The sequence below is a fragment of the Strix uralensis genome, chromosome 2 (genome assembly GCF_047716275.1).
Source record: "Strix uralensis isolate ZFMK-TIS-50842 chromosome 2, bStrUra1, whole genome shotgun sequence".
NCBI classification, from domain to species: domain Eukaryota; kingdom Metazoa; phylum Chordata; class Aves; order Strigiformes; family Strigidae; genus Strix; species Strix uralensis.
Genome location: NC_133973.1, coordinates 111,287,806 through 111,313,278, shown reverse-complemented (window position 1 = coordinate 111,313,278; position 25,473 = coordinate 111,287,806). Strand labels below are relative to the sequence as shown.

Below are 25,473 nucleotides of genomic sequence, written 5' to 3'. Positions count from 1 at the left end.
ACAAGCAGATGACAACTCTGACTGCTCTTTGTTTTGGTAAAAAGAAAATTAAAGCTAAGATAATGCAAATCCTTTCCCCTAAAAAGCTGCAGAACCGCAGGCTGTCAACAGTGCTGCAAGTTACACACCTGCCAAAAAATATGCATGGCCATGCCAGAAACTCACAGTGAAACAGGCATATCACCTCTCACCTATCACTCAGCCCAAACAATAAAAAGGTGCCACACAAAGTAGGAAACACATTATGGCTGGATAAAATTCTGGACCCACAGCACTACCGCAGGGCACAGAGTTAGACCCCTAGTTCATAACAGGGCTCTGTGCCATGTTCCCTGGCTGTTTTAACTTTTTGCAAAATTCACAGAGATTTCCATTGCACTGGAGACAAAAATCTATCTTCATTATTTTTGTGTGTGCATTAAATGTATTTGTGTGTGTGTGAGTGTGTATGTCCATGCATTCATCCATACATAGAATGGGATTCAGAAGTCCTCACGTGAAAATTTTGAAGATGGTATTTGTTTCTATTTGGACTGTTTGTTGCCAGAGGAAAACGCCTGTGAACGCATCTGAAGTGTTAGAGTGGCTAACCAGTGCACATGGGCTGGTCTCCACAGCTATGGAGTAGAAGTATCCATGTGATCAGTGAAGATGTGTAACAGGACCCATTCCTACTTGCTTAACACCTCATGGCACTATTCCTTTGAAGTGTAATGCACACAGGAATTGTACATCAGAAGAAAGCGGAAAAGTCCTCTGTCCCAAATATCACCCCATCAATTCTGGCTCTGCAAATGATGGACATATCAGACTTTGAAGTGAAGTGTTTTTTGCTTAGAAAGACTGTGAAGAATGTTTTTGAAGGGGTTTTACATGTACTGGCTTTAATTTACTCTCTGAACTTTTAATTTCTCTTTCCACACTTGTGATGGTAAGGGTATACTGCTTTAGAAGTGGAAATTTAACAGAAATAATTGTACTTTAATTTTCAAGCTCTCCCAAAGTAGTAACTCTCTGATATGAATGGGATCTACGCAATGGAGAGCTTAAGAGTATATATCTGGGAATACCTGAGTAATCATGCTATTTGAGCACAGACTCATTAGATATGTTGTGTTATCGGATACTTCTGGGACCAGTGGGATAGACAAGAGGACAGGAAACAGTTTTCATTTAAGCTCTTGAGGATATTGTAATCAGTACTATTTTTAGGTGTGGTGGGACCTGTATTTAATTTTGTTCATGTCTTTTCTCTCAGCTTGAGAAAGAGTTGTAAAATGCACACTAGCACATTTGAACTGTCTCTCAGCACAACTGGCATTTTCAGCTGAATGACAGTGTATCAAAACCTTAACTGTTTTTTATTTTGCCTTGTAATCTGTTTCTCTCTGTCACTACTCACTTACTTTTAGCTTGCCTTTTCATCTTTTCTTAGTAATACGTTTTCACCCATGTTTTTCATCAGTCATGCACTCTCCATAGGGTTCTACAGTGCTTTCTTGTTTTCATATTGTTTTGCTTTGCTTCCTTTAGGTTTCCATATTCCCCAGTTCTGTGTTCAGACTCTGGGGTTTGATCTGAACAGCTATCACCCTCCAGATGACCAGCTCCACCATGAACTCGCTCTGACAGAGCTCTAAAGGCCTCACAAGAGCTTTGGCCAAGTCCCACAAGCACATTGTCAACTGATACAAAATCCACTCTTCCCCCTTCTCCCAACAGCTGTCTTCATGGTCTCTGACTTGCCAGACTCTTTCAGATGCAGAGCAGGTCCTGTCTTTTTCCAAAGAGACTCTACTTTAAAACCAGCCAAGCTAATTTATCATCATCTGCCATGAGATCTAATCTTGACTTACTCTCTAGGGTTAATATCACATTCTTACAGGCTAAAGAGCAGAAGTTCTTTCTTAGAGCCAAAAGGTGAGGTTACAGTCTTCTGTAAGTTTTCTCTCTAGGAAATGGTAATAAGGAATATAAAACTTCACGTGTGGAATTTCATTATCAGACCTTGACATCTCTATTGTTCTTTCTTTTGCATATCTCTAGCTCTGGCAGTTTTTTGCCCTCTCTGCATTGCTACGATCTAACATGAGCAATCTTACAATCATTTCACATACAGGTACTTTCTGCCTTCTTTTACCCCGTATTTTCCTATTTTTAACAATATCACCTGCAGTTCTGCTCAGAGCATTTATGCCTTTGTTCCCTATTTTTTACACTCTTAATGTTGGGTAGAGCCAGCTCAAACCTGGTTCATGACCTGCCTGACCAGATTTAGAAACCGACGCCTGAGCTAGTCAACCTGGACACTTTCAGCAACGCTGCCATTTGAGGTGACTTGTGACTTCTCTAATCTGGAGGATGTTTAAAATCAGTCTTTAAGGGTGACTGTTCTCACCTCTTAACAGTAAAGGGCACTCAAGAAGTTAGACTTTGATGTCTGCAGTGCAGGCTCCTAAAGTTGGATAGAGTTCATATAATGGCATAAAGTAGGCAAGCAGGAGTTAGGTGCTCATTTAATTGAAGATAAACATAGAGGAGGTTACTCCTCAGTGTCAGAGGCAGAATAGATGGATCCAAAGTCAACTCTTTGTGCTGACTACCACCACTACACCGCACATAAAAAACTTCCTGACATCTTTACAGAATGCTCCTACATGTGAAATGTTTCATTGGTCTAATTTAAAGGGAGAGTTGTGAGAATATACTGCAAGAAAAGATGTTATTTCAGTGCAAGAAGAAAGATTTAATGCAAAGAACTGGTAAAATCATGTGGAGTGCAGGAGAAAAAAAACAAACCATATAAAACCCACAAAGTATTAAATTCATAGTTGTCCCCTGGACTCACTTTTTTTTTAATACGAGAGGGCATTAGACTAGTTTCTCCATCTGGCATTGAGACATTACCTTATTACATGTCCTATATTCTACAAATAAAGACATGATCTAGAAAAAGCATGACATTAATGATTATTTTTACAGTAATAAGCATATTATCCTCCTCACCTTTCTATACACTCCTTCACAATAGCAAAATTTCCATCTCCTATAGTCCTTCCAACTTTATATCGCTCTGCTATCGATGCTGGAACCTGGAAACCTTCCTCCAACACTTCTGAAAGAATCATTAGTACATTTTTATTGTTAGTGAAGGAAACACAGATGTTGCACATAACATGCATTTTAAGTCTACGGTTTAGGAGCCTGGAAACCATTCAGAGTCGGTATCTCACTTACTGTACAGTGAAACCATGCTGCTGACATTGTATATACTCAACAGGTTTCACACAGATACAATAATGAAAAATAAGACTTCTGGGGGCTCAAACATACCACCATTCGAGTGTTACATAGTTTACCGTTCCCACTGCAATATGCCCCCAGGACAAAACCAAAATTGTATTTTTTTAATTATGAAAAGGCCTCTGTGATCTGCACAAGCGCAGACCAGCCTCCAAAAGGGTTGGAACTCCTTGACACAGCATGATTAAATATATGTACCAAAGAAGTCCAACACTCAAGCACTTATTTTATTACATCCTGTAAACTGAGACATCCATAAAACTCCTCATGTGCTAAGTGCTAGTTCTCCCCCTCCCCCAATATTAAATATTTAGTTTTTAAACAAATGTTCTCAATAATACTACCTCACATGCAACCTGGGCACCAGATGTTTAGGTAAAATTGCATTACACAGTGTCTAAGCATAAGAAAAACTTGTAGTTTCATGTGTTTTAGTGCTCATTCATGTACTATTATTTTTAAATGTATTTGAAATAGCGTGTTACAAATACCTAACATGCCTCTAAAAGCTGACTATAAACTGCAGCTGATACAAACTACTATATAAATATCGTAACGTAAAAAAAATGCCTCTCAGAAATGTGACTTGAATTTACACTCTTTAAGACAGTACTTTTAACTGTATCTTTATCTGTCCTTTGTTCCATTTTAGCATTAAAAGTGAATGTTATGCTACAAGGAGGCTGGGATTTGCCTGAATTCACAGGCAGCATGAAGAGTTACTCTCAGATGGGAATATACACACACACTTACATATATGTACGTGTGAACTGGCAGTATTCGAGCAGGCAGTATCCCTTAGCCAACTTGCTCAAAGCCTTAGTACGGGGTGAGACTAATCATTTTTAAGTAAAGACTCAGGACTGCAGTATGTTCTTTAGTACCATAACAGATGAGACAAAAAATTACTGGAATAATCCAGTCAGCACTACGTCACCTGCAAAACTAGGATCTTGAGTATCCAGCAACAAAAACACCTCTGACTAGCAATGTCCAGACCAAATCTGATCCAGAGTGAACCTAACTGCTTTGCTAAGACCGATGAGCCTCCTCAAAGAGAGTCATCCAGCCCGCAACGCTCCCACCTTCTCCGGCAGGAAGAATGACTCATTTCCTACACAGCTGCTGTTATCACTACATTGACTGCTTTGAAATGTCAGCCTTCGAATGTTACCTTCTGCAGGTCCATCATTTTCATCCATAGAGCTGCAAACTTTGGTGGATGCTAATGAGGTAGAGGAGCCACTGTGCTGGGAACTCTGGAAATGGAGAGACACAAATGAAAACAGATGGTTTTTAAGAAGCATGAGTATCTGCAGCACATTCCTGCTGGACACACATCCCAGAGTGTTCCCTATGTAAAGTATCAATTTATTCTGGTGGAGGGAAATGTGGATGCTTGGGAAGAGTCCAATTTTTCCACTGAAATTACACATTTTGGTACATGGTGATATCCCCGATCCAATGCTTTTATGTATGGTCCATTACTTTCTCCCTATTATACACACATTTTGGCAGGGAAAACTAAGGAGCTCTATGCCCTCTGCAGGCAGGAGACTGTTTTCTCAGTGACACCATTAACCCAGCAGGCACTAGAAGCACAAACATCTGTTTTGACTGAAGTTGGCTTTGTTATGGGCAGAATTCCTCACTTTTGCAAACTTCCCTCTGGTGAAATCCTTTCCAGTTCTAGAAGGGAGAAATCATTATGGCAATGTATGGAGAAAATAAAAGGTCAGGGTGAGTAACATTTGCTTTTTCGGAAAAGCATTTGATTGTGTATAACTCACTTGAGGCACGAGTCTGTACCTCTGTTTTAAGTACTTGTACAGCAAGTGTCTATATCTGCCTATACAGTTAATGGGGGGAGGACGGTATGTCTGTAGTCTCTAGAAGGAGACTTGTAGCCACCCAGCTTGGATGCCAAAAGTATAGCAGGCAGGATCTCACTAGGGAAGCCTTCCAAAGCACCTATCAATGTCTATCAGTTACATATGGACTCTAGGCATGTACTTTATGAAGACTGCTTCACCACGCATCTAGATGGATGAAACTACACAGACATATGATATGGACTGGATTTCACCCAAAACTTTTATCCTGTGCTGCATAACGATTATACAAACATATCTTCAGGATTCTCCCATCTTCAAAAGAAATCAGAAGAAGCTACAAATGTAATAGTGGCCCTTTAAACTTACAGCAAAACTGAGCATTTCCTCGGGTCCTCCTGTGGCAAGATAAGTGAGAAGTATTCAGAGGATTTCCAAAACTAAAACTTTCTCAGGTTCACATAGTTCACGTGCTGAAAGGTTACAAAGTGCTGCGGTATTTAATTACCTCCTTCAATCTATATATTACATAAATTTCAGGCTGTACTGCATGTAACTAACACTATCAGTTCCTTATCTGTGTTTGCAAGGTATCTAGATGCCCACAATCAGGGTGCCAATCCACTTTACAAATTTAATACAGCTTCATTGGAATGATCTCTCTCCTTTGCCACTGCAAAGCACAGTCGATGACTGGAGCAAGAATAACTAACAATGGAGTAGTTGGGATTTTCGCAGAGTACGGAGGCAGGGAGAAGGCAGTCAGCAGAGTTAAAAGCTGGCCAGTATGCTGAGTTCATTTGAACAGACTAACTTTTAATTTCTCCCACAATAGACTAAGGTCAGATGATTTAGACAAAGGCTGAACTTGGCTTACTTTTCACTAAATAATTCCGAGAGCTTGCACATCCCATCTACCAAGAGATTCTTTGCCAGTTTTTTCTTTTAATCAATCCCAGCTCATTCTTTTCATCCATCCAAGCATTTCTTCTGAGTTTTGACCAGAATTAAAAGTTGCATTAATCAGTTTTTGGACTACTTTTGCTGCCTCTTGACCACAGAAGTGAGCACTGGCTGATTTTATACAGTTCACTAAGATATTGCTGCCCTTGTTTCATGATTAGGATGTGTTTATGTATGTGCTATTCCTGTGCTAAACTCTGCAGGACGTCTCAGTAAAAACTTACCTCTCAGGTTCATTTTTGAACAAATGAGCAGATGAGGATCAAGGTAACAGGAAAATGCTAGGAGTTCTCATGCCTGGAGAAGCCACTCTCAAAGTCTATTTTTATACACATGTAATAAGAGAATTGTTTCCTTTACACTCCTGCTTGTAAAATAAGCAGAAAAACATTTTCTCTACCCATTCTAATGTGTCTGTTTTCCTAGACCAGGCATCCAATTTCTTACTTCTTTTCCCACTTCACAGTATTTTCTTAAAGTAATTACAATTTAAATGTTTAATATTTGTTACATATACAACCAGGAATGAATCTTTACAACATTTAAGGGGTACAACACAAAAAGGTTAGCGCTAAATTTTCAATAGACTATCAAACAACTACTTTATTCATTTTTTTAAATTTTAAATAGTGAGATTACACTTTTCAACAGATATTAGGTCAAGACTGCTGACTACACAGCACTGCAGCTTTATTCAGCAGTCTGATGGTCTCTATGGAGTCTTGCACCCATTGTTCTCAGTTGTGAGAATGGGAGATGTGAAAATCGAGACCTAACTCAGTGGCCACATCTTCTCAGAATGGGTGCCTAGAGAGACTCAAATTTCTATTTGGGAACCTACTTTCTCAAGAACCCTCAAGACAAGGTTTAGCTGAGAACTGCGATTGCTCAGACCTTCCAAAATTAGACTCCTTTGAGGGCTCACTTCAGCAAAGAACTTCAGCAAGTGCTTGACTTTAAATACAAATAGCCTTAATGGCCTACACACGACTGAAATTAAATTCACTCCTAAATATTTGCCTTAGGTATAGTTCCCTAAATATGTATTTAACCTAGGTTTAGTTAAACAAACTGAAAAAAAAAGTGGCCCATAGAAAATTGAAAAGGAATAAAATATCAGTATGAGATCAATTTTTTAAGTGTCGTATTTCTTTTCTTATTGACACTACAAAGATGGGAATGCTAAGGTGATATTCATAACTGAAGAACTAAAGTGATGCATTAGTAGCACATACTATACCATAGGTGTGCAAACAAAGCCTACAGCCCCTTCAGCGAGATCTGAGTGTGAAGTACCAGCATGTGAGCAGAAGCAGAGCTCACCAGTGACAAGGAAGCAGTAGCTAAGAAGACATTTGCTAAAAATACATACTGAGATTTTAAAACGTTAAGCTTTAAAATTTTTAAACAAATTGAAAATTATGAAGAAAACACATATTTTTCATTACCTTTGCTGAACCCCTCCTATTAAAACAGAAGATTAAAAACAAACCAGGAACTGTACATTTGGATATATTCACCAAGTCTGCTGACAGACCTCCTTTAACAATTAAAGAGACATTACTAGGTAAACACAACACTAATATTTTAATCTTTATTCAGTCCTCTGGAACAAACGTAGGCATTTATTTATTTATCTTTACTTCAGCTAGAAGGACATTCCATTTATTTAGACTTTAATTAGCTCGTTGTTCTCACACGCTGAAAGCCCTCCGGGTCCAGCAATCCTTGTGGGTCTCAGTGTTCTTTCCAGTTGGCTTGCCAATCGTGAGGCAGTCTGTCGTGCACACTGTTCCTCTCACAGCTGTGGACCCCATCAGGGATATTGCAGATGGGGAGGGGGGAAAAACAAACTCTAAGCAAGAGTATAATCTCTTCAACACACAGACCTTAATGCAATTAGCTGTTTTAATTTTAAGAGATGCTGAGGTGCTTGAAATGTCATCACTTTTACCCAGTCTTAAAGGAGTCCAGTTGCACAGGTTGCCAGCACATGGCCATTTTTATGGCACACCTCCATAAAAGCGATGGCATAAAAAAAAAATCAGATCGTTGGTGTAAGGATTTCAGATCCTATTCAGGTTTATATAACAGATGGCCAGCACACCACACATCTCATTGATGTGAATAGAAACATTAGTGCTATAGAGTTTCATCCATGTCTCACTGGGAGATTTATTTAGCAACTGTTTTGTAAATAGTTTGTATCTCAGTGGAAATTGTGCTAAATGCATGGAAAAAATGCAGTAAAATAAATATTACTGTAATTTCTCTCTCCCCATACTCACCTTTGTCGTAAATTAATCTTAAAATCCCACTCCAGCTAAACAGCAGTAATTATTCTTGTGGACTACCAGTATCAGCAGTTACGAAAAGAAACTTTTTAGAAATTAGTATGACTAGGAAGTTTGTTAATGCAATTCAGATTCCTGAATCTTAAACCCCAAACACTACACTATATTTTCTAAACCTCTCAAAATCTTTATTACAGCACATGGAGTCTACAAAGTCTCTCAACAATAGATTCCTTTGTATTTTCCTAGCATGAAGGAAGCATCTGGATGAAATGCAAGTAACAGAAATGCACACAGGTGTAACACTAAGTTTGGATCTCATGCAGAGTTCTGCTCTTTTAGAAGTGGGCTTAATGAAGTGAAGATTATAATTAGTAAACAAATTGTAAATTCAGGAAGGAGGCTCAGGATAAGGTAATTATTAATATCTTTAAATGATGCCTCCTAAGATTTTTCCTATTCCGAAGAATTCTACAGAATTTAAAAAACATAAAAAGCTATGTGTGTCAGTAATACATGTAAGATGAAGTTAAACTCAGCAAGGAGAAATAGCATTAAAACCAAAACTAAACAGTTAAGCAACCATGCTCACATCTTTTGGAGCCCATACTAGTATTAAGTTTGATTATAAATAACCTTTTCAAGACAGCCATCATGAATTCCTGACACAGTCAATTTCTTAGCCTAAAGATCATCATGGTTAATGGTAAAATAAAGACAACAGTCCAGTGCAGGTATTCGCTTTGAAGGACTTTGAAGGGCTCAAAAAAATCCTGTCATATGTAACAGTGTTGAAGAAATAAGTGAGTCAATACTACAAAATGGTACACCTCCAGAGAACAAAAGGTAAAGCGGAGGACAGCTGGTTTAAAACAGTAATATTTTGATGCAACTTTTAAGAACACACTCTTTTTTTTTGTTGTTATTCAATTTAGAGAGAAGCAAAAGGTTACACTGAAACTCCCTCTCCCAAATCTATCCAGAGAAAAATGTTTCTGATTTTCTTCTGTTTAATCGCTTTCATTTCTTGGCCCATTCAGCTGAGATAGGGAAAAAATTTTTCACGTAAACAGTACAGAGCTGGTAAAAAAATTACTTCATGGAGAAACATCAAATCCACAATCTTCATGCCAAAATAATAGAAACCAATGGAATTCAATGTATAGAAAGAGAAATGATGCAATTGTTTTCTTTTTAAATTCAGACACTATACTAACCTGACACATAAGCTCCAAATTTATTTATAAACTGTTTCATCTGGAAAGAAACAATAAAAAATGTATGCAAACCTGCTACTTATCCACAATTCTACATCCTGCCCTTTCTTGTTAGACACTTGATTTCACTTTCCCTACTAGGGAAATGATTTTCTTTCATTTATGCAATTCAGAATTTACACAGCTTGGAGAAGAGATAAGTTCAAATGACACAAGCAAGAATCCAGCATGTGTCATTCAGGAACTTGTGTTGGCTTTCTTCTTTGAGGGATAGAGGTACAAATGGAAGAGTTTGCAAGGAAATGGAGTTGACAGACTGAAGTTAAATTTTCAAGCTGGAGCACTTTGTTTTATTAGGATCCTCTTATCAAACTGCAGCGACTGCTTATACACTCATTCAATTTGTGTAACAAGGCAATTCTGAAAGGCCAACACAGTTTCCTATATGGTATTTAACAGTAAAGTTAAACATAACCTCCACTAGCTCCTAACAGCTGTTTCCAAAGCTGAGCCATAATTCAGACTGTAGGCTCACTCAACCTTTGTCATCCTCCAGAAAAGACTGATGATCTAAAAAAAGAGTATCAGATTCATGGTATTAGAAATTGTCCTGTCATTACTGTATCCATACTGCGGTTAACATAAAAAGTTACATGTGCAGTGATACAATGTGAATGTTTCCTTTTTTCTTTTCTAAAGTTATATACAGGTAGACTTTTCCACTCAACTACAGAATAAAAATTGAAAGGCCATCAAAAGAGGTTCTTATCCGTTCCACCTGCTTAAGGGCACAGCAAAATCAGCACTTCTATTTTTAATCTATTTGAGTTGTATTTTAAAAGCTCTCCTGGTATTCTTAACTGTTACTTGGTAGAGGCAGAAACCTCAATTATTTTATTTCTACTCTTCCTCATTCCTATATTACTGTTTCTTTTCCATGTCTGTATACCTTATTTATGCAGTCCTACTTACTAGCAACCAAGAGGGTTTCAAAACTAGAACTTTTAGCAGGGTCACAGATCCCTCTAGGATAGTGACTGAACATCAGCTAAAGCATCAATCTGGCAGGTGACATGTCAGAAATTGTAACGTCTCTCTTCCGCCACCCCCGCCAAACAAAAAATAAAATTAAGCTATAGATATGTATTTTTAAAGAGTGGAAAGATATATCAAGAAAACAACATGGGTATGTTTCAGTACTCTTAGCTTTTCACAGGCTTATTCTCCTAATACTTGTCTTAAGAGTAGTGCTGCTGTAGCTGAGTTGTCAGCAGGGAGCTGGTACCTTGCTTTGGATAGTCTACTAATTTCCCACTTCATACTTCAGATCTATCCCGTTGCATGCACATGAACTTACCCATAAGCAATTCAAGGCAGGTATATTTACTGTCTCCAAAAGACCCATTAGAAACCAAATTCTTCCTTGAAGGTTCTTTTGCATCTACACACTAAAGCCCAAAGCTTATTATTTAAAAAGGCACTGAATGCATCTACTATTTAAAGGAACCCATTAGGATGCATGAATCCCATATGTTTATACTAAGTGAACTGTTAGATGGACAATGCTGATCCAAAATGAACAAGTAATACCACCTGAAAGTATTTTTTTAAAGCCTGTTAATCACGTTTCCAAAATAAACTCACTGAACAGTGTGTATTTTTTAAATATATTTATTACATCGCTTACAATAATCTACAGTTATGTTAAATCTAGCGAAACAACAAATTGCAACCAGGATGACATGTTCAAATATGAAACACAAATTCAACACAGTATGATGAAAAATGGCATAAAAATGACGGTGATTTTCTTCGGCTGATTATATGAAATAAAACATTCATCGGCATTTATTTTTGCAAGTTTTACATTTTTTGTTGATAAAACAACAACTTTCTTTTTGGTTTCCTGCATCACATTAATACAAAAATGGTATATTTTAAAAAGCAAATATCCAAGAGCTTTTCTTTAAAAAAAATAATTGTATGCATAACTTTGTAAAACCTTAAACTTATGTTGTAAATGTGCCAATATTTACAATATCATAGTGCAACTAACAAAATGAAGAGGCCTTAGCACAAACATCATTAGCTCCTCTTTCACTAGAGTCCAAATTCCAAAACACTGTATTGAAGGGCAAACCACAAACTAATTACCTCATATAACATCAGACAACACGTATATGCTGAATACAGTACAGCTCTTTTCATACTTCACTGCTGAGGGTTAATTTAAGCAAATTTGAATATAATCAACATGCGTAAACACAGACATTAAAATGCATACAAATTTGTATGTGTCCACTGCGTGTGTTTTTAACTCTTTGCTAATGTGTGCACACACAACACATGTATCTACATATCCATTGCCTTCCGTGGGGAGTTAGGGTGCTCAGCCAGTCTGAGATCAGGTGCAAGGTGAAAGAGGCAAACCAAGCCAGCTGAAAGGTGTTACGACATCAAAGACGGCTCAGAATAGCCTCTGCTCTGCTCAGCAAGCCCTGCTCTCTGAATGGAGGGGCTTCCTGGGGGGACAGCACACCCGTTTCCAAAGAGCGTGATTTGCTTGCTTTGCTCTGCCTGTAAAGCTACTGCTGGCTGCATGAAGTAAGGTTATTTTTCTATTGATCACTCATAGTTACATGTTCTTATACCATCACTAACAGATAAACTGAAAGTGAAGATTAAATAAAGAACAATCTTGTATTTGGTTGTATACCATTACTGGATACAACAAAAAGCACAGACAACATTAATCAGTCTAAGTATTCATCGAGTGACCAGGTAATTTAGCACCATGAAGATTTTCTGTTTGTTCATTTCTGTCCTATTTTTGATAAAACAGTAAACGGGTTGATCAGAGGTTCTTTTCTGTATTACTGTTAATTCATTTTAACATTTAGAGTTGGAGGACATTTTTTGTAACGTACTGCACTATACAAAGTTCACATTGCATTGTGAAGTATGAAACTGTAAAAGCAAACGCTATTATTTATTTCAATTGTTACACCACACAATCTCAACTCAGGTGTTCTTCAAGGCTATTTAACATTATGTATCCTTTCTTATAATATACATTTATAGCCACAATATTAATGCCCCAGAATTTTCATTTGACAGCCATATATGCCCTGTGAAAATGGTTTAAAGAGAAAAATAACTAAATATAACGTGCTGTTGCTGAATTATTTTACAAATTGAAAAGCAATTTTCACATTGGATAATGAATGTTAAAGATTTTACTGATTTCAACAAAAGAACTTCTAATATTGCATGACAATACACTGCAGAACAGTGCAGTTCAAGAGGAGACAGTCTGAGCATGTCAAAATAATACCATTTCAAATTTATGATTCATGATTAATATTTTGTCTCTGTATATGTGTTTGTGTATAAGGTCCTATCCTTCTCACCTTGGAGTCAATTGTTGCTTTGCCACTAACTTCAAACTGAGCAGAACTTAGCCCTTGTTTGTACATGAGATCTCTTAAAATTGTACAGACTTCCTCAGGGGAGTAACCTCAGCAAGTACAGGTTGGTGCAGCTCCACTGACTTTAACAGAGCTATACGAATCCCACCAGATAATCCCATTAATACATTTTCCCCATGTGTTTGTTTAAAGCCACAAATGTGACATAACTGTGCATGGGTTTCAAAGTCATTAATCTATCTATGTGTGTGTGTGTGTATAAATATAAACATACACATTCTGTGCTTCACATGTGAACTGTTTCTTGCATAAGAGAAGAAGAAAAGAGATTAAAAAAACCCCAGAAAGTTGCAGAAAGCATGAGGGAAGTAATCACAAGTATTCATAAAGCTCAGAGGGAAGCAAAGCATTCAAAATCTATATAAGACTCTTCAGCTACATCATAATCACCTTAGAGTAGGCATAAATAATGCAGCATACAGAGAACTATAAGAGGTTCAAACACTATAAAGTTGCTTAAGCTATTCCATTATTTAATGAAGTTGATGAGATCTAGGAACAAACTAAAACCTGTGCTGTTGCAAGCAGAACTACAGCATCAAGAAACACAATTTCAGTTTCACCCATAAACTGAAACCTTCTGGTCTTGCTCAAAAGAAACATTTCATTTCTGCTCATGTATAATGGGAATTACATTCCACACAAAAGGGACCTCAAAGTCTATAAACAGTGTACCTTTTCAATCTCTAAGGGACTTTCATTCCTTAAATGAAATATTAATGATACATATTGCCCCTGAATAGCCCCTTAATACAAGTCATATGTTGAAATGATTAAATGTTATGGACTAGCATATTCTTTGAAACAGTCTTGATGGAGAACTTGCTATGATAACAATTACTGATATACGGTCCATTTTTCTTTTCCACAGCTAAGCAAAGCCATGGGATTCAGGTTTGCTGGCGATCTGTGTTCCCTGCGCAGAACAAACATTCTTAATAAACTGCCTTAAGCAGCAGTAGCCTATATGGGAGAGGGGAGGAAAAATAAAATTCCTGCAATTTATTTTCTTTACAGGAAAAAACAATTTTCAAAACGTCAGTAAGTATTTTGTTCAGTCTGGTGGAGTCGTCTGAATTTTTGGAAACTGATCCCAATGCACTTTTACATAATAAGCATTTCTTGGGATTAAGTAATGCATTTTACAAAGACATTCTCTCATAACAGGCAAAAATGCAAGTAACTTCACAGCTGCGAACCTTTTCAGTAGAACAGGACAGCCTTAGGATCATGGATGGTGAGGGGGGATTGTTCCTGCTGCTGGGAACAGTTTTAGATTTGAAGTCTGAAGCAAGAATGGCGAAACATGCATTTTAAAAGGGAATGACCTAACTGCTTCAGCAAACCTGCCAGATCAATGACTTTTTCTCCAGGTGATACTGGAACCAAGTATTGAAAACAGAGAAGGTAAGTTTTGTATTCTGCTGCCCTTTTGTTCTCTTTGCAAATATCCTCCATAAAGAAAATGGTATTGATACAGTGAAGCCATAACATCACATGCCAACGTTTTCCAGGTGTTGAATTTTATTATGGACAGATCAGTGTAAAGGAATTATTTCAATACATTTAAAAGTTGGCATGTGGCAGCTAAACATTTTCTGCTATTAAGAAAATTTTGCTGATTTCAAAATATATTAACACTAAGCAGCTCAAAAATATAATCTCTATAGATTTTTGTTGAGGATCAGAATCACACTAATTTCTAATTCTTAAATCATTAGTATATGAGATACTGAAAGGAAAGGTATAAGACAGTAAAAGTGTGTGATCATTACACTATGGGCTTAAATACAACAGATAAATTTTAAAGCAATATACAATATACGACAGGAAATATTGCTATTATGTAAATTAGTCTAAGATTCTCACAATAAAGCAGCAGAAAACAAATAAAATTAGTAAATATTTGTTAAGCAACTGGTTATAATGCGTGACCTACTTTAACACTAAAGGAGTTTTGCATATTCATGCTGTACAAAATGACCACCTCTAGAAATCATGAAAACAGAGAAATTAGGTCAATAGGAGGATGATTTACAGTACCATCATTTCTGCAGGCTTTCATTTTAAAAAGCATAAAATGTCTTATTACAGCAAATAAAAAATTATGTTCCTGTCCTTAAGTGAAAATAATCACTAGTTTCTCAGGCAAAATGTGTTTTTCCAAAAGGTGTCATCATACGTGTGTCAGATGACGCTGCTAGCCAGCAGGCCCCCGTATTTCCTCATTTAGAATTCTGTCCATATTTACTTGCAACACACAGATGATCAGTATTATCAGCTCTTGCCAGGTAAAACATTCATGTTGCCTGTGAATACCCTTCTGTTTACAGTCGTCAGATGGTAATGCGGTGAACAGAACTTGGACACTGCTTTGAAAGAATTTACTCTTTGTCCTGTGACCATACGGGATTTCTTAGTTTTCATTTAGATAAAAAGACTAAATTTAGAGTGCTCAAAATGTGCATGTTGGGATCAGACAGCGTGGTGCAAGCAGTTTAATATGGCAGGTTTTTTCTTTTCTGCATTTTACCTATTCGTTGGTAAAAGCAAAGTATTCATTAACTGTTCATACCAAAATGAATAAAGATACCTATGGTAAAAACAGAACATATAATCAGTACCTTAGATGATAAAGAGAGTGCTATTCATAAATGTGCCCACTACAGATTTGTGCGTTATATTCACTTTATCCAATCTTCATTCCTTAAAGTGTGCACAATGCTGTTTTGTATTTGATAGACATATTCAATGGCTCGTTCATTTCAAATTCTTGCATTAAAATGCAGAGGTAAAGCCAAAAATACCCCCACACACTAGAATTAATTTGGCCCCATGTTTTCAATATTAAATATGCAAAACTCTTTTGTGCGATTCACTATTACTGTAAATTAGCAGCTATTCTCTTTAAAAATGTTAAACCTTCACCAAATCACAAACCATAAACATTGTTCCATTTTCTCTTTTACACTGAGTCTCCTACTGAATCCATATCATCCGAAGAGAGTGGGCGATACAGGTCCTGTAAGATGAAGTGCAGTATAGATTTGTTTATTGTGTTTGATTTGTTGCACTGCAACTGTCTTACATTCTTTTTGTTACTGTGGACCAGAAGATATTGTTTAACATAAAATACACATATTCTAGATACTCAGATTTTTAGCTTAATGTCATATAATCATTTTTTAATCAACAAATAGATGGTTAGTAAATAAAGCTGTAGTTTCAACGTACAACATATTCAAAGAGGCAATTATTTTTTTTTCTTTAATTCTTTCCTACTAAACACTATTAAAACAGTATTTATCCATTCTGGAGAATCTCCTAATTGTTTGGAAACTTGGCAATATGAGTTTAATCTTAAAGCGAATATATTTTCCTTTTTGCTGTTTTGCAAACAGCAGTAGGAAAGTAAGTGCTTACCGTATATAAGGTAATCAAAACTTGCCACCCACTGGTGATATATCATGGATCCAGCAACATTTGAGCCCCAGAATGCTGATACTGAATATTGCTGTTACCTACACTGTACTGACAATGGTATCTCTTTTCCACAGTTTTTCTGTCTCTGTGTGTATGTGTAAAAAGGCAACGTGTAAAATCCCCCTGTCACTGGCTCTTTCTGATGGTAGCCAAGCAACCAGCTCATGACAGCAGAGGGAGAGTCTGAGTGTACGGATCCTCTTCGTTTTTTCAACACCCACTCCGAGCATCCTCTGATGGATCAGATAATCCTCAAATGCCAGAGGTGTTAGGGAATGATACATTGCCCTATCCAACCTACACAGCACAATAATTCTTGCCAAGATACACGGTGGCACTGAATGAAAGAGAAAGTTCAGCAAAGAGATGTGGTAGAGGACAGAGTACTATCTTTTTAAGGTGAATTATGCATAACTGACAGTTTAGAGGGGTGCCAAGTAGGTGGGTGCCAAGTAGGCAGGTGCCCAGCATACCTCATAGCCAAGCTCTGATATCTTTAAGGTGCTTTGGGGGATCTTTTAAGTACAGAACACATTTATGAAATACAACAAAACAACTACAAGACGAAATACAAGAGCACGTGGGAATGGGAAGGCTGATGGATCCAGCTTTAGGGTTGACGTTTGGGGGTTTTTGTTTTTTTTTAAATCACAGAAAGATAACTGAGACAAAAAATAAACAGAACTAAAAGCTATACTATAAAATAAGGACTACCTAAAATGAATGCTTTACAAATTCCAAATTTACAAGGATCTCAGTAATCTATGCAGGTTTATGTTTTACTTGCAGGCATGATATAAAGGAGATTTAAGTCCCTTAAAGGGGTTTTTAATTCCCTTAGAATGCTTATTCTGCATGTATTCTGCCAATGGGCATCTGTACATACAGTAGCAGACATGTTAGACTGGCAGAGTGAAAATTCAGATCTTAAATACATTTCTGTTTTGTTGTGAACAATCTAGACAAAAGAAGAATTTTAAACAGATAAGACCATCTCATTCTGAATACTAACTAGTTAATTATTAAAATTTATTTTGAGCATATACAGTTTGGGAATTTCTAATATATAGTACAGAAAAAAATTCTTTTGATTTGCTCGCGAGAGTATCACCCCAAACTTTTGAATAGTATCTTCCAGGTGACTGCTCACTCCTCTGAATATAAAAAATATGCATTCAGAACTTACAAAGAAGATATTTGTGAGAACCGACTTTAAATATTTAGGGAATATTTCTGTGTTTATTTTAATAACTCTATGGTTGTTTTAAAGCAAAATCATGCAGAAGATATCAGGATCATATTCTCTGCTTTTTCTTATACTTTTAAATACTTCAAATGTTTTTAAAGTTTTCCTTTCTGCAAGAATTTTCCTTGCCTATAATTATCCAAAGAGCTGTATTTCTGAAAAATATGAGGAGAATATACTTATTATTTTGCATAGATTAATAAAAAGACAAAACTTGCTGAATCAGTAAGACTTCTTGGCCAGATACAACTCAAAAAATCCTTATATACATAGAATTCAACTTCTTTGTCTAATTAGTCAAGAGGTACCTTAAATCCAGGTTTTTATTATTGTATAGATTAATCTCTAGGGAAGTAGAAAAAACACTTAAAATAATGTTGAGCAACAGAAAATCAGGTATAAAGTATAGAATGTGTCCACTGAAGTAATGACTCTGAACACAAGACAGTAGGCAAGTAAGCTCATAAAGTATTATAAAGTCTAGTTAAATAAAATGTGGGGGTTGCTATTATGTATATATTTATTGTTATGATTGCCACGTCACCTTTTCTGAGTCTGTGTCATTAACCGTACTGTGTTGTGGTAGGAACTATGTGAATGTGCAACACAATAGTGCTGTACTTCAACTGCTATAAACCTGAATTTCAGGTGTTTTAATCCTCTGTGGAAACACACAATTAAGTACATAACAATTTTAAAAGAAAAATTTTAACTTCCTATTTAAGAATAAAGAAAGAATTAAATTACAAGAAAGCATAACTATAGTACACAGCCTGCAAGTTAAAATGTTCAGAAGCTGGTAACTGGTTGTCAGTTAGCTCAGATAGCTGATAAATGGTTTCTAGTTCACTTTCAAGTCCTTATATTACACCCATGAAATTAATCTTTCAAATCTTACTTCCCTCAAATATAGATTGAATTTCACCCAAAATTATAAAACTGTAACTTTCACTGATTTCTGAATTTCTGGAAACAACTCAGCCACATACATATGCAAGTGAGAAAGGATAAAACTTTATCTTTTTATGTTCTGGCTTTTGAGGGTACAAAATTTTATCTGTAGGGTTACAAGAGTGATGTTTTCCTGAGTATGTACCTACCACAGCACCATTTTAGCTTTATTTACATCAATGGAAAGGCTTACATCAAAGGCCATAATTTATTTTTTTAAAAAGGTGAGTGATAAAATGTCAGCAAGATGATTGATCCTTATTTTAAATTGTCTAATGCACTCCAAGGTTAGAAGGAATATTTTCTTCAGAAAATTCTACCATCTCCATTATTTTTACAGTTCCTTACTATTCACAGGGAGAAATGTCTCTGTTTGTGGATATACCTTGCTTTTGTGCCTCTAAATTCAAAAGCATGACTTGCCCTCACCTGTACTTCCTAGGAAAAATGCTGGCAGCCTGCCCAGACCCCTCAGCAGTTTGATCATTCCAAGCCTACAACTCCTCACAGCACTCGGATGGGGATGCTGAATTGCTGGTTGATTAGTTACGTCAAGGGGAATCAGGCTATGCTAAAGTCAACGTTCCCTATCGCCTTCCAGACCCAGCACGCACCACTGGCATCCCCATGTACCTGACGGCACAAGAGAACAGGCACTCCTCTAACTCTAACTGTATGGGGGGGGGCAGAGAAAAAACAAATTACACAACTGAGCTAGCATTCCCAGGACCCAGCAACTTATTTCAGTTCTAAAGCAGTAGCTCCCTCAAATTCCATGTAAAGAGGGAAACCCAGACCAGTCAGAAACCCAGCCATCAACTTCAACCCCAGACTGTGGCTCTAGCAGTCAATGCGTTTCTTTTGGGGCGGGAATACCTCACCTCTCAACACTGGGGACAAGGCAGGCACTGAAATCAGTCTCCTCTTCTCTCTTGTAGGTCTATCACATGATACCAACACTTCCATAACCTCCTAGGGAATAAACCTTCTCCTGCAGCTGGCTTGTCAGCCCTGTAGCTGAAGCCATTGAAGACAAAGCCAAATGCTTTGGGTTCAAATTTGGTTTATGACAATATGGTACATAAAATAACGTATCCTCTAAATAAAATTTAAATAGCAACATACAAAAGATGGTACTAAGACAAAACAGAACACCAATTATACTGCTAACAAGAAAATTAAGATTAGTAAACACTATTTAATGCCTGTTCATAGAACTAATTTAGTCATTGGAAAACACATTATGACCTATAATGCCAGAGTCATATGTTTTTACACTGAACTTCTAGCTCATTCACTTCACAAGTTAAACATGAAAGGAGCTGAAATAAATTCTCAGAGCAAGTGTAAGGTTTCCATCCCTGAACTTCTGAGCAGTTGATTTTGTAACCTAAATAATATTATTGCAATGCATTTTTACATGATTGCAATCTATTTTTACATTAACGTATTCCATGTTTTGTCAGGTAAAAAGAAAAAAATCTGTCTAAAATAAAGCCAGACAAGCACGAAAAGTCCTCTACCGAGGTCAAGGGGACTGGATATGAATATCCAAGAAGAGAATTAAACTCTTTAACAATGTCTTGTCTCTCCTGTAGTTTACTTCAATATTTATTTTCTATACCATTAGCAATGTGATTACGTTACCACTACACAGCCCTTTGCATCCGTAATACTGCCACTCAGTGATCCTGTTACACTTCCACACAGGGAACCTGGGTAAGAAGAAGCCCATATGCTCTCCTCTTCACATTTGAAAGTCAGAAATCTTGTGGCCAAAAACCTCTTGTGTCTAATGGTGATGACCACATAGTTCCCACTCACCCATCCAGAAACCTTAACAGAAAAATATTTCTTCACTGCAGGAAGAGAAGCATCAGCAGTGGGGAAGGAAGTTTAGGAAAGTTACCAATGAAAAGCAAATGAAAATCCACTGTATACTGGTATCATCGATCTAAACAGACACCCTTACATCACCAATGTATAATTCATTTGGAAGACACTTTGTTCCCTCTTCAGTGACTTATTAATGATTCATTAATAAGCTTTGACAGTAGGAACAAACAAGTGTAGGGAAGGCATTGCATTCAAGAGGGTTTTAGTACCAGCTTACCCAACTGAAACTTGCATCTTTACTCTCTGTGTACCAGATGATGAAAACTATGACACTACCCTGAGGCTTCAAGTTGCCGCTCACTCACTATCTCTGTACTGCAAGATCACAGTTGGCTTCCATAACTATAAACTAAGACATGGCATAAACCATGGTTGTATCCCAGCCTGAGGTAAGACTTGGGCAGGCACAATTCCTCAGCTCCCTGGTATCCACCAGACATGAAGAAGGGTACACAGGCTACAAGGGAGTCGTGCCATGCTACAGCTATTCCTGATCTCGATATCTGCAGAATCACGTCTGCACCAGCCCCTAAAGTCAAGCACTGCCAATTTTGTTCATAATCCTCTTACTTTGAGACACGCAAATTATGTCTTTATTTAAAAACTGAAAAGGCAGAAAAAGCATGTGTTCAAACTGTGTTTATAAACAAGTCTGAGATACAGAGTACTGCCTTAGGGAAGCTTTCATTGAGAACTGATCACAGTTTAGAAAATAGCAGAAGAGAAGATAACATAGACATCTGTCCCATTGCTTTTGAACAGATACAATTAATTAAATCAACATGTGAAGCCTTTAGGGTTGAACAAGTAATATTTTGTCAGCGGGTTACAGCAATAACATAGGTACTACCTTAATTCTAGATGCTTAGGTACACTGTAGATTCCTCTATACATGATAACTAGAGGGAACCTACTGCTACTAACAACTCTGGTCCAGCAAAGTGACTGACAAGTCTCATGCTGCCTTGGTACTGATAGTATCTTCACTGCACAAGGCTATGATATCACAGCTAATCCACAGCTAAATTCCGCAGCACATTCTTTCACCTCACTTCAAAATCAAAGCTGTTTGTAGGTTTTGCAAGTGATATAATGCCCATGGAAAATGAAAAACAAAAAAACCCCCGTTTTGCAAAGGAGAAAGGTACCCCTGTTTTTCCCCTCAAGGATAAACCAAGTCCCAGCATACTTATCATTTTGACAGACACAGAACAGATGTATGCCACTTCAGAGTGTTGTACAAACACAACAAGGACTGTATCCATGCTCTTCCACCCTATGACTCTACACATAAGCAATCAGTGGGGAGAAGGCTATTGGATAATGGTTATGCCGGATTCTCCCCAGCCATGCTCAGAAATCAGTTTCCTTATTTCCTTACCCTCTGTTTCCGTAGGCTTCCTGGGCTGGTGGGAGATGGGCTTGGAGACTTCCCAGAGCGGGGAGTAGAAAGCTGGCTACCAGGGGTTCCATTCACTAAAAGGATGATAAATTGAAAAAAATAAACACAAGGCATTATTAAAAGCAAAGAAACAGTTAAATCAACATATTTCTTTTAATTATTTGTTGAATATATTAATTTGGTTTTACTTAGTATTTTAAACATTAAATAAAGTAATTCACAAAAGAACTGTTTCCTCAGAGTTTGGCTCATGAAGCCAATTTTTACACAGAGTGCAAGCAAATTATCAACAAACCTGAAAAGACTGTTTAGTCAATGGCAGAGAACATGATCCTGTTTTCTTAAACTGCATTGTTCTTGTGCTTGAAACTGATGGGGAGCAAGGTGCATTGTTAACCTTAACAGACACTTGCCATATATAAACCTTTGCATTCCATTTAGTTATGGCTTGAAGTGCTACCCACCAAAAATAAAAAGCAGTACTGTTTGCAGGAACAAATCAGCTGCTTGCTGTTTCTCACTCATTCATCTGAAGAGATTTTTGCAATACTATCTGACCCAAACATCACCTCAGACTAAACCCAGAAGAGCTTTCCAGAGGCAAATAAACTGGATGTAACACCTCAAGTCTAACTTACAGCAAAGCACCACTTTCTCAAATAAGTAGGTTCCTTCATATATGTCAGTGTCTATCATTTTAGAAGCATCTTTTGCATGCATGTGACATTATCCATTAAATTAACAAAACAATACCAGCAGAGGACAGAATTCTACTACAAACTAATCACACAAGAGGCTATCAATAATGTTCACACTGAAGCACTGATAGAAACACTACAAAGCGTGTATCACATATGTATGTAAATATTCTTAAACAAGCAACTGTTATATCACAGTCCACATTTGTCAGCACCAGAAAAAAAAGAATCAACAATCAGATTCCCAGATTCTGAATCTTAGGAGAATATTTACATACTAGGATATCAACAAAGCATTTGACTTACCTTCTATGAGTTCTAACATGGACAAAATCTTACTGTTTAACCTGATAAGAGCAAGCAGCAAAATTCCTGCTCTCTACTAAGCCAAGCTGTAGCCAAACTGAGAAGCAATGGGATTAGCTAAGGATAGCTGGGGCTGCTCACAGAATGAGCTGAATGCGATGCAGGATTCATAAGCAGAAGCCTTTTCTGCGTAAGGCTGACGTCTTCAGAGCAGCAGTGGGAGGTGCAGGTGCTGTCTTAGGGCTACATCAAAGGTGTCAATTAAGCATAATGCTGCTGCTTCACAACGCTGAGCCACTGCAACCCCCACTCGCTTTCCATGGAGCCCCGAAAGCCTAAGCAATTTTAATGCTGTGCACTGAATCATAATGAGGTGCCTTTGGGGGCAATATACCAAATGACTCATCTGAAAATCAAAATGACAATAACTCTTGTAAAACCTTGGCTGACTGGCAATCTAGCAAATGCTAATTCCTTTGGATAATACAATAGGTATTTTTAATAGATTTTTCTCACTTTTTACGTAATACATTGTTCTCACTGGCTAATACTGGGCCCGCACATTATAAGTACACATACACATAATGTACACGTGCCACACCATACACATCAATAAAACACATTATACTGCATGATAAATAATGATCACTTAATAGTGCTTAGCTGCTAAGGTAATCTCAACATCACTTTGTGCAAGGCATTATTTAAGGTAAATGTGCAATATATTTGTATAACCATAGGAACAACAAGATACACTAATTGGAACACATAGGAACAAGAAGATACACTAAGTGAATTAAATAGGCTGCTTTTCTAGAAAACCATTCCACTCATCTAGGCTTCAAATTCTCTTTCTACAGAGGACAATGGTTTGCACATTATCAGCACTAATTCAAATATCGTACTAAGCATGTGGGGGAAAGCACATGCATATGGACACAGTCACTGATGTTCATACAGTATTCAGTAAAATACCCCATAGGTCTGGCCAATAATGACTAAAATAAAATTTATTATCAATACTTCTGAAATCATTTAGGAAAAGGGAAAGATGAGGACATTAAAAATGAGCTTTCTGGAATCTCAAACTTCTGAAGTTTTAAAGGGCTTCTTATAAACAATTATGACATTATTTAGAAACTAATACTAAACTACTACTATTCACATGGAGCTAGTCCTCAAGACTGCTGATTAACAAGACTAGTGCTCTGCCTTCTCTTTAAACCAAGAAGATATTCTTACATCTTATTATTACGAGAAAAATTAAGATAACAGATACACTTTAATAAACCTTGTAGCACTAGGTACTGGTTCCTTTTCCTTAGAGATCTACTCCTTCCTCGTAACTTTCAACATTAGTTTTACTTAGAATTGCTATTGCCGTGATTCTGTCCTGAAGACAAAGACTTGAGGCGACCAACTGGAACCAGACAAATAGATGCAATTTTGTCTTTGACTCTTGATCTATTTCCCACATGTACCATGTTAATGAGTATCTATTTGAGATGAAACCACAAAGTATCATAAACCCTAAAAATTACTCACTTGCCACCACCAAAGTATCCAGAGCATTTAAGCTAAGTTCCAATGCTCTCCCCAACAGCACTTTTTAAAAAGGAAAATTATGATAGTTGTGCTTCTGTAGGCCATCTGTAATATGTGAAATCAAGAGCACAATTAACGGATCAAGACCCTCAGGAGATTTAAGTGGAGTTTGCTCACCTCCTTACCCAAATCCAAAACACAAAGGTGCTAAGTACCTAAAACGCATACCAGGATTTCCATGAGTATACAAGGACTCTCCGTGGAGAACTGTTTGGGAAACTCTAGAGATGACAATTAGCACTGGGGATGAGACTACTTTTACCAATCTGAAGTAGTCTTCCAGACCTTATTTTAACCCAGCTGTTGTCATAGCATGAGTTGTATCATCCCCAAGCAACCATCTAAAACAGACCTGATGAAGAATGTACTACGAGCATCCACTGCAGTGTAGACTTCTAAAGCTAGGCAAGATGAATACAAACCCACATACCTAGAGGTTTAGGATATGCTGGTAATGAAGCAAAATCATCAAAATTCTCCCCACCTACCAATTTTGGTGGATTTTATTCCAAGAGCAGAACTCCATTAAATAACCTCTGATGACTGATGGACACACAGAGTCTACACTGGAGTCAACCTGAACAGGGACTTGGGTGACATGGGTTCTATGCCCAGCTTTCTATATGCATCTGCACAACATCAGACAAGTCATGTAATCTCTACCACTTGCCTACTTAGGCTTTAAGTTCTGTCAGAATTAACTTTCTGTGGACATCATGTCTATCTTCTGGGTGCTCTGTATACCTGTAGATATATATAACTATTACTACTGATATTAATGTAATGCTT

The 25,473-nt window shown here is 37.2% G+C and overlaps 1 protein-coding gene across 4 annotated transcripts in view; it reads right to left on the bottom strand.

Annotated features, from left to right (window-relative positions):
* Positions 1–25,473, bottom strand: part of DCLK1 (doublecortin like kinase 1) — a 257,750-nt gene that overhangs the window by 45,801 nt on the left and 186,476 nt on the right. For 2 of the 4 annotated variants that reach the window (XM_074859814.1, XM_074859813.1), the window contains exons 6-8: positions 22,055–22,149; positions 4,478–4,562; positions 3,007–3,115 (exon numbers count right to left, since the gene is read on the bottom strand). In XM_074859814.1, coding sequence (XP_074715915.1) covers positions 3,007–3,115; positions 4,478–4,562; positions 22,055–22,149 — 289 coding nt within the window. Of the gene's footprint in view, positions 1–3,006; positions 3,116–4,477; positions 4,563–11,265; positions 16,120–22,054; positions 22,150–23,079; positions 23,212–25,473 lie in introns of those variants that run through there. The other 2 variants (XM_074859816.1, XM_074859817.1) reach the window with 2 other exon arrangements.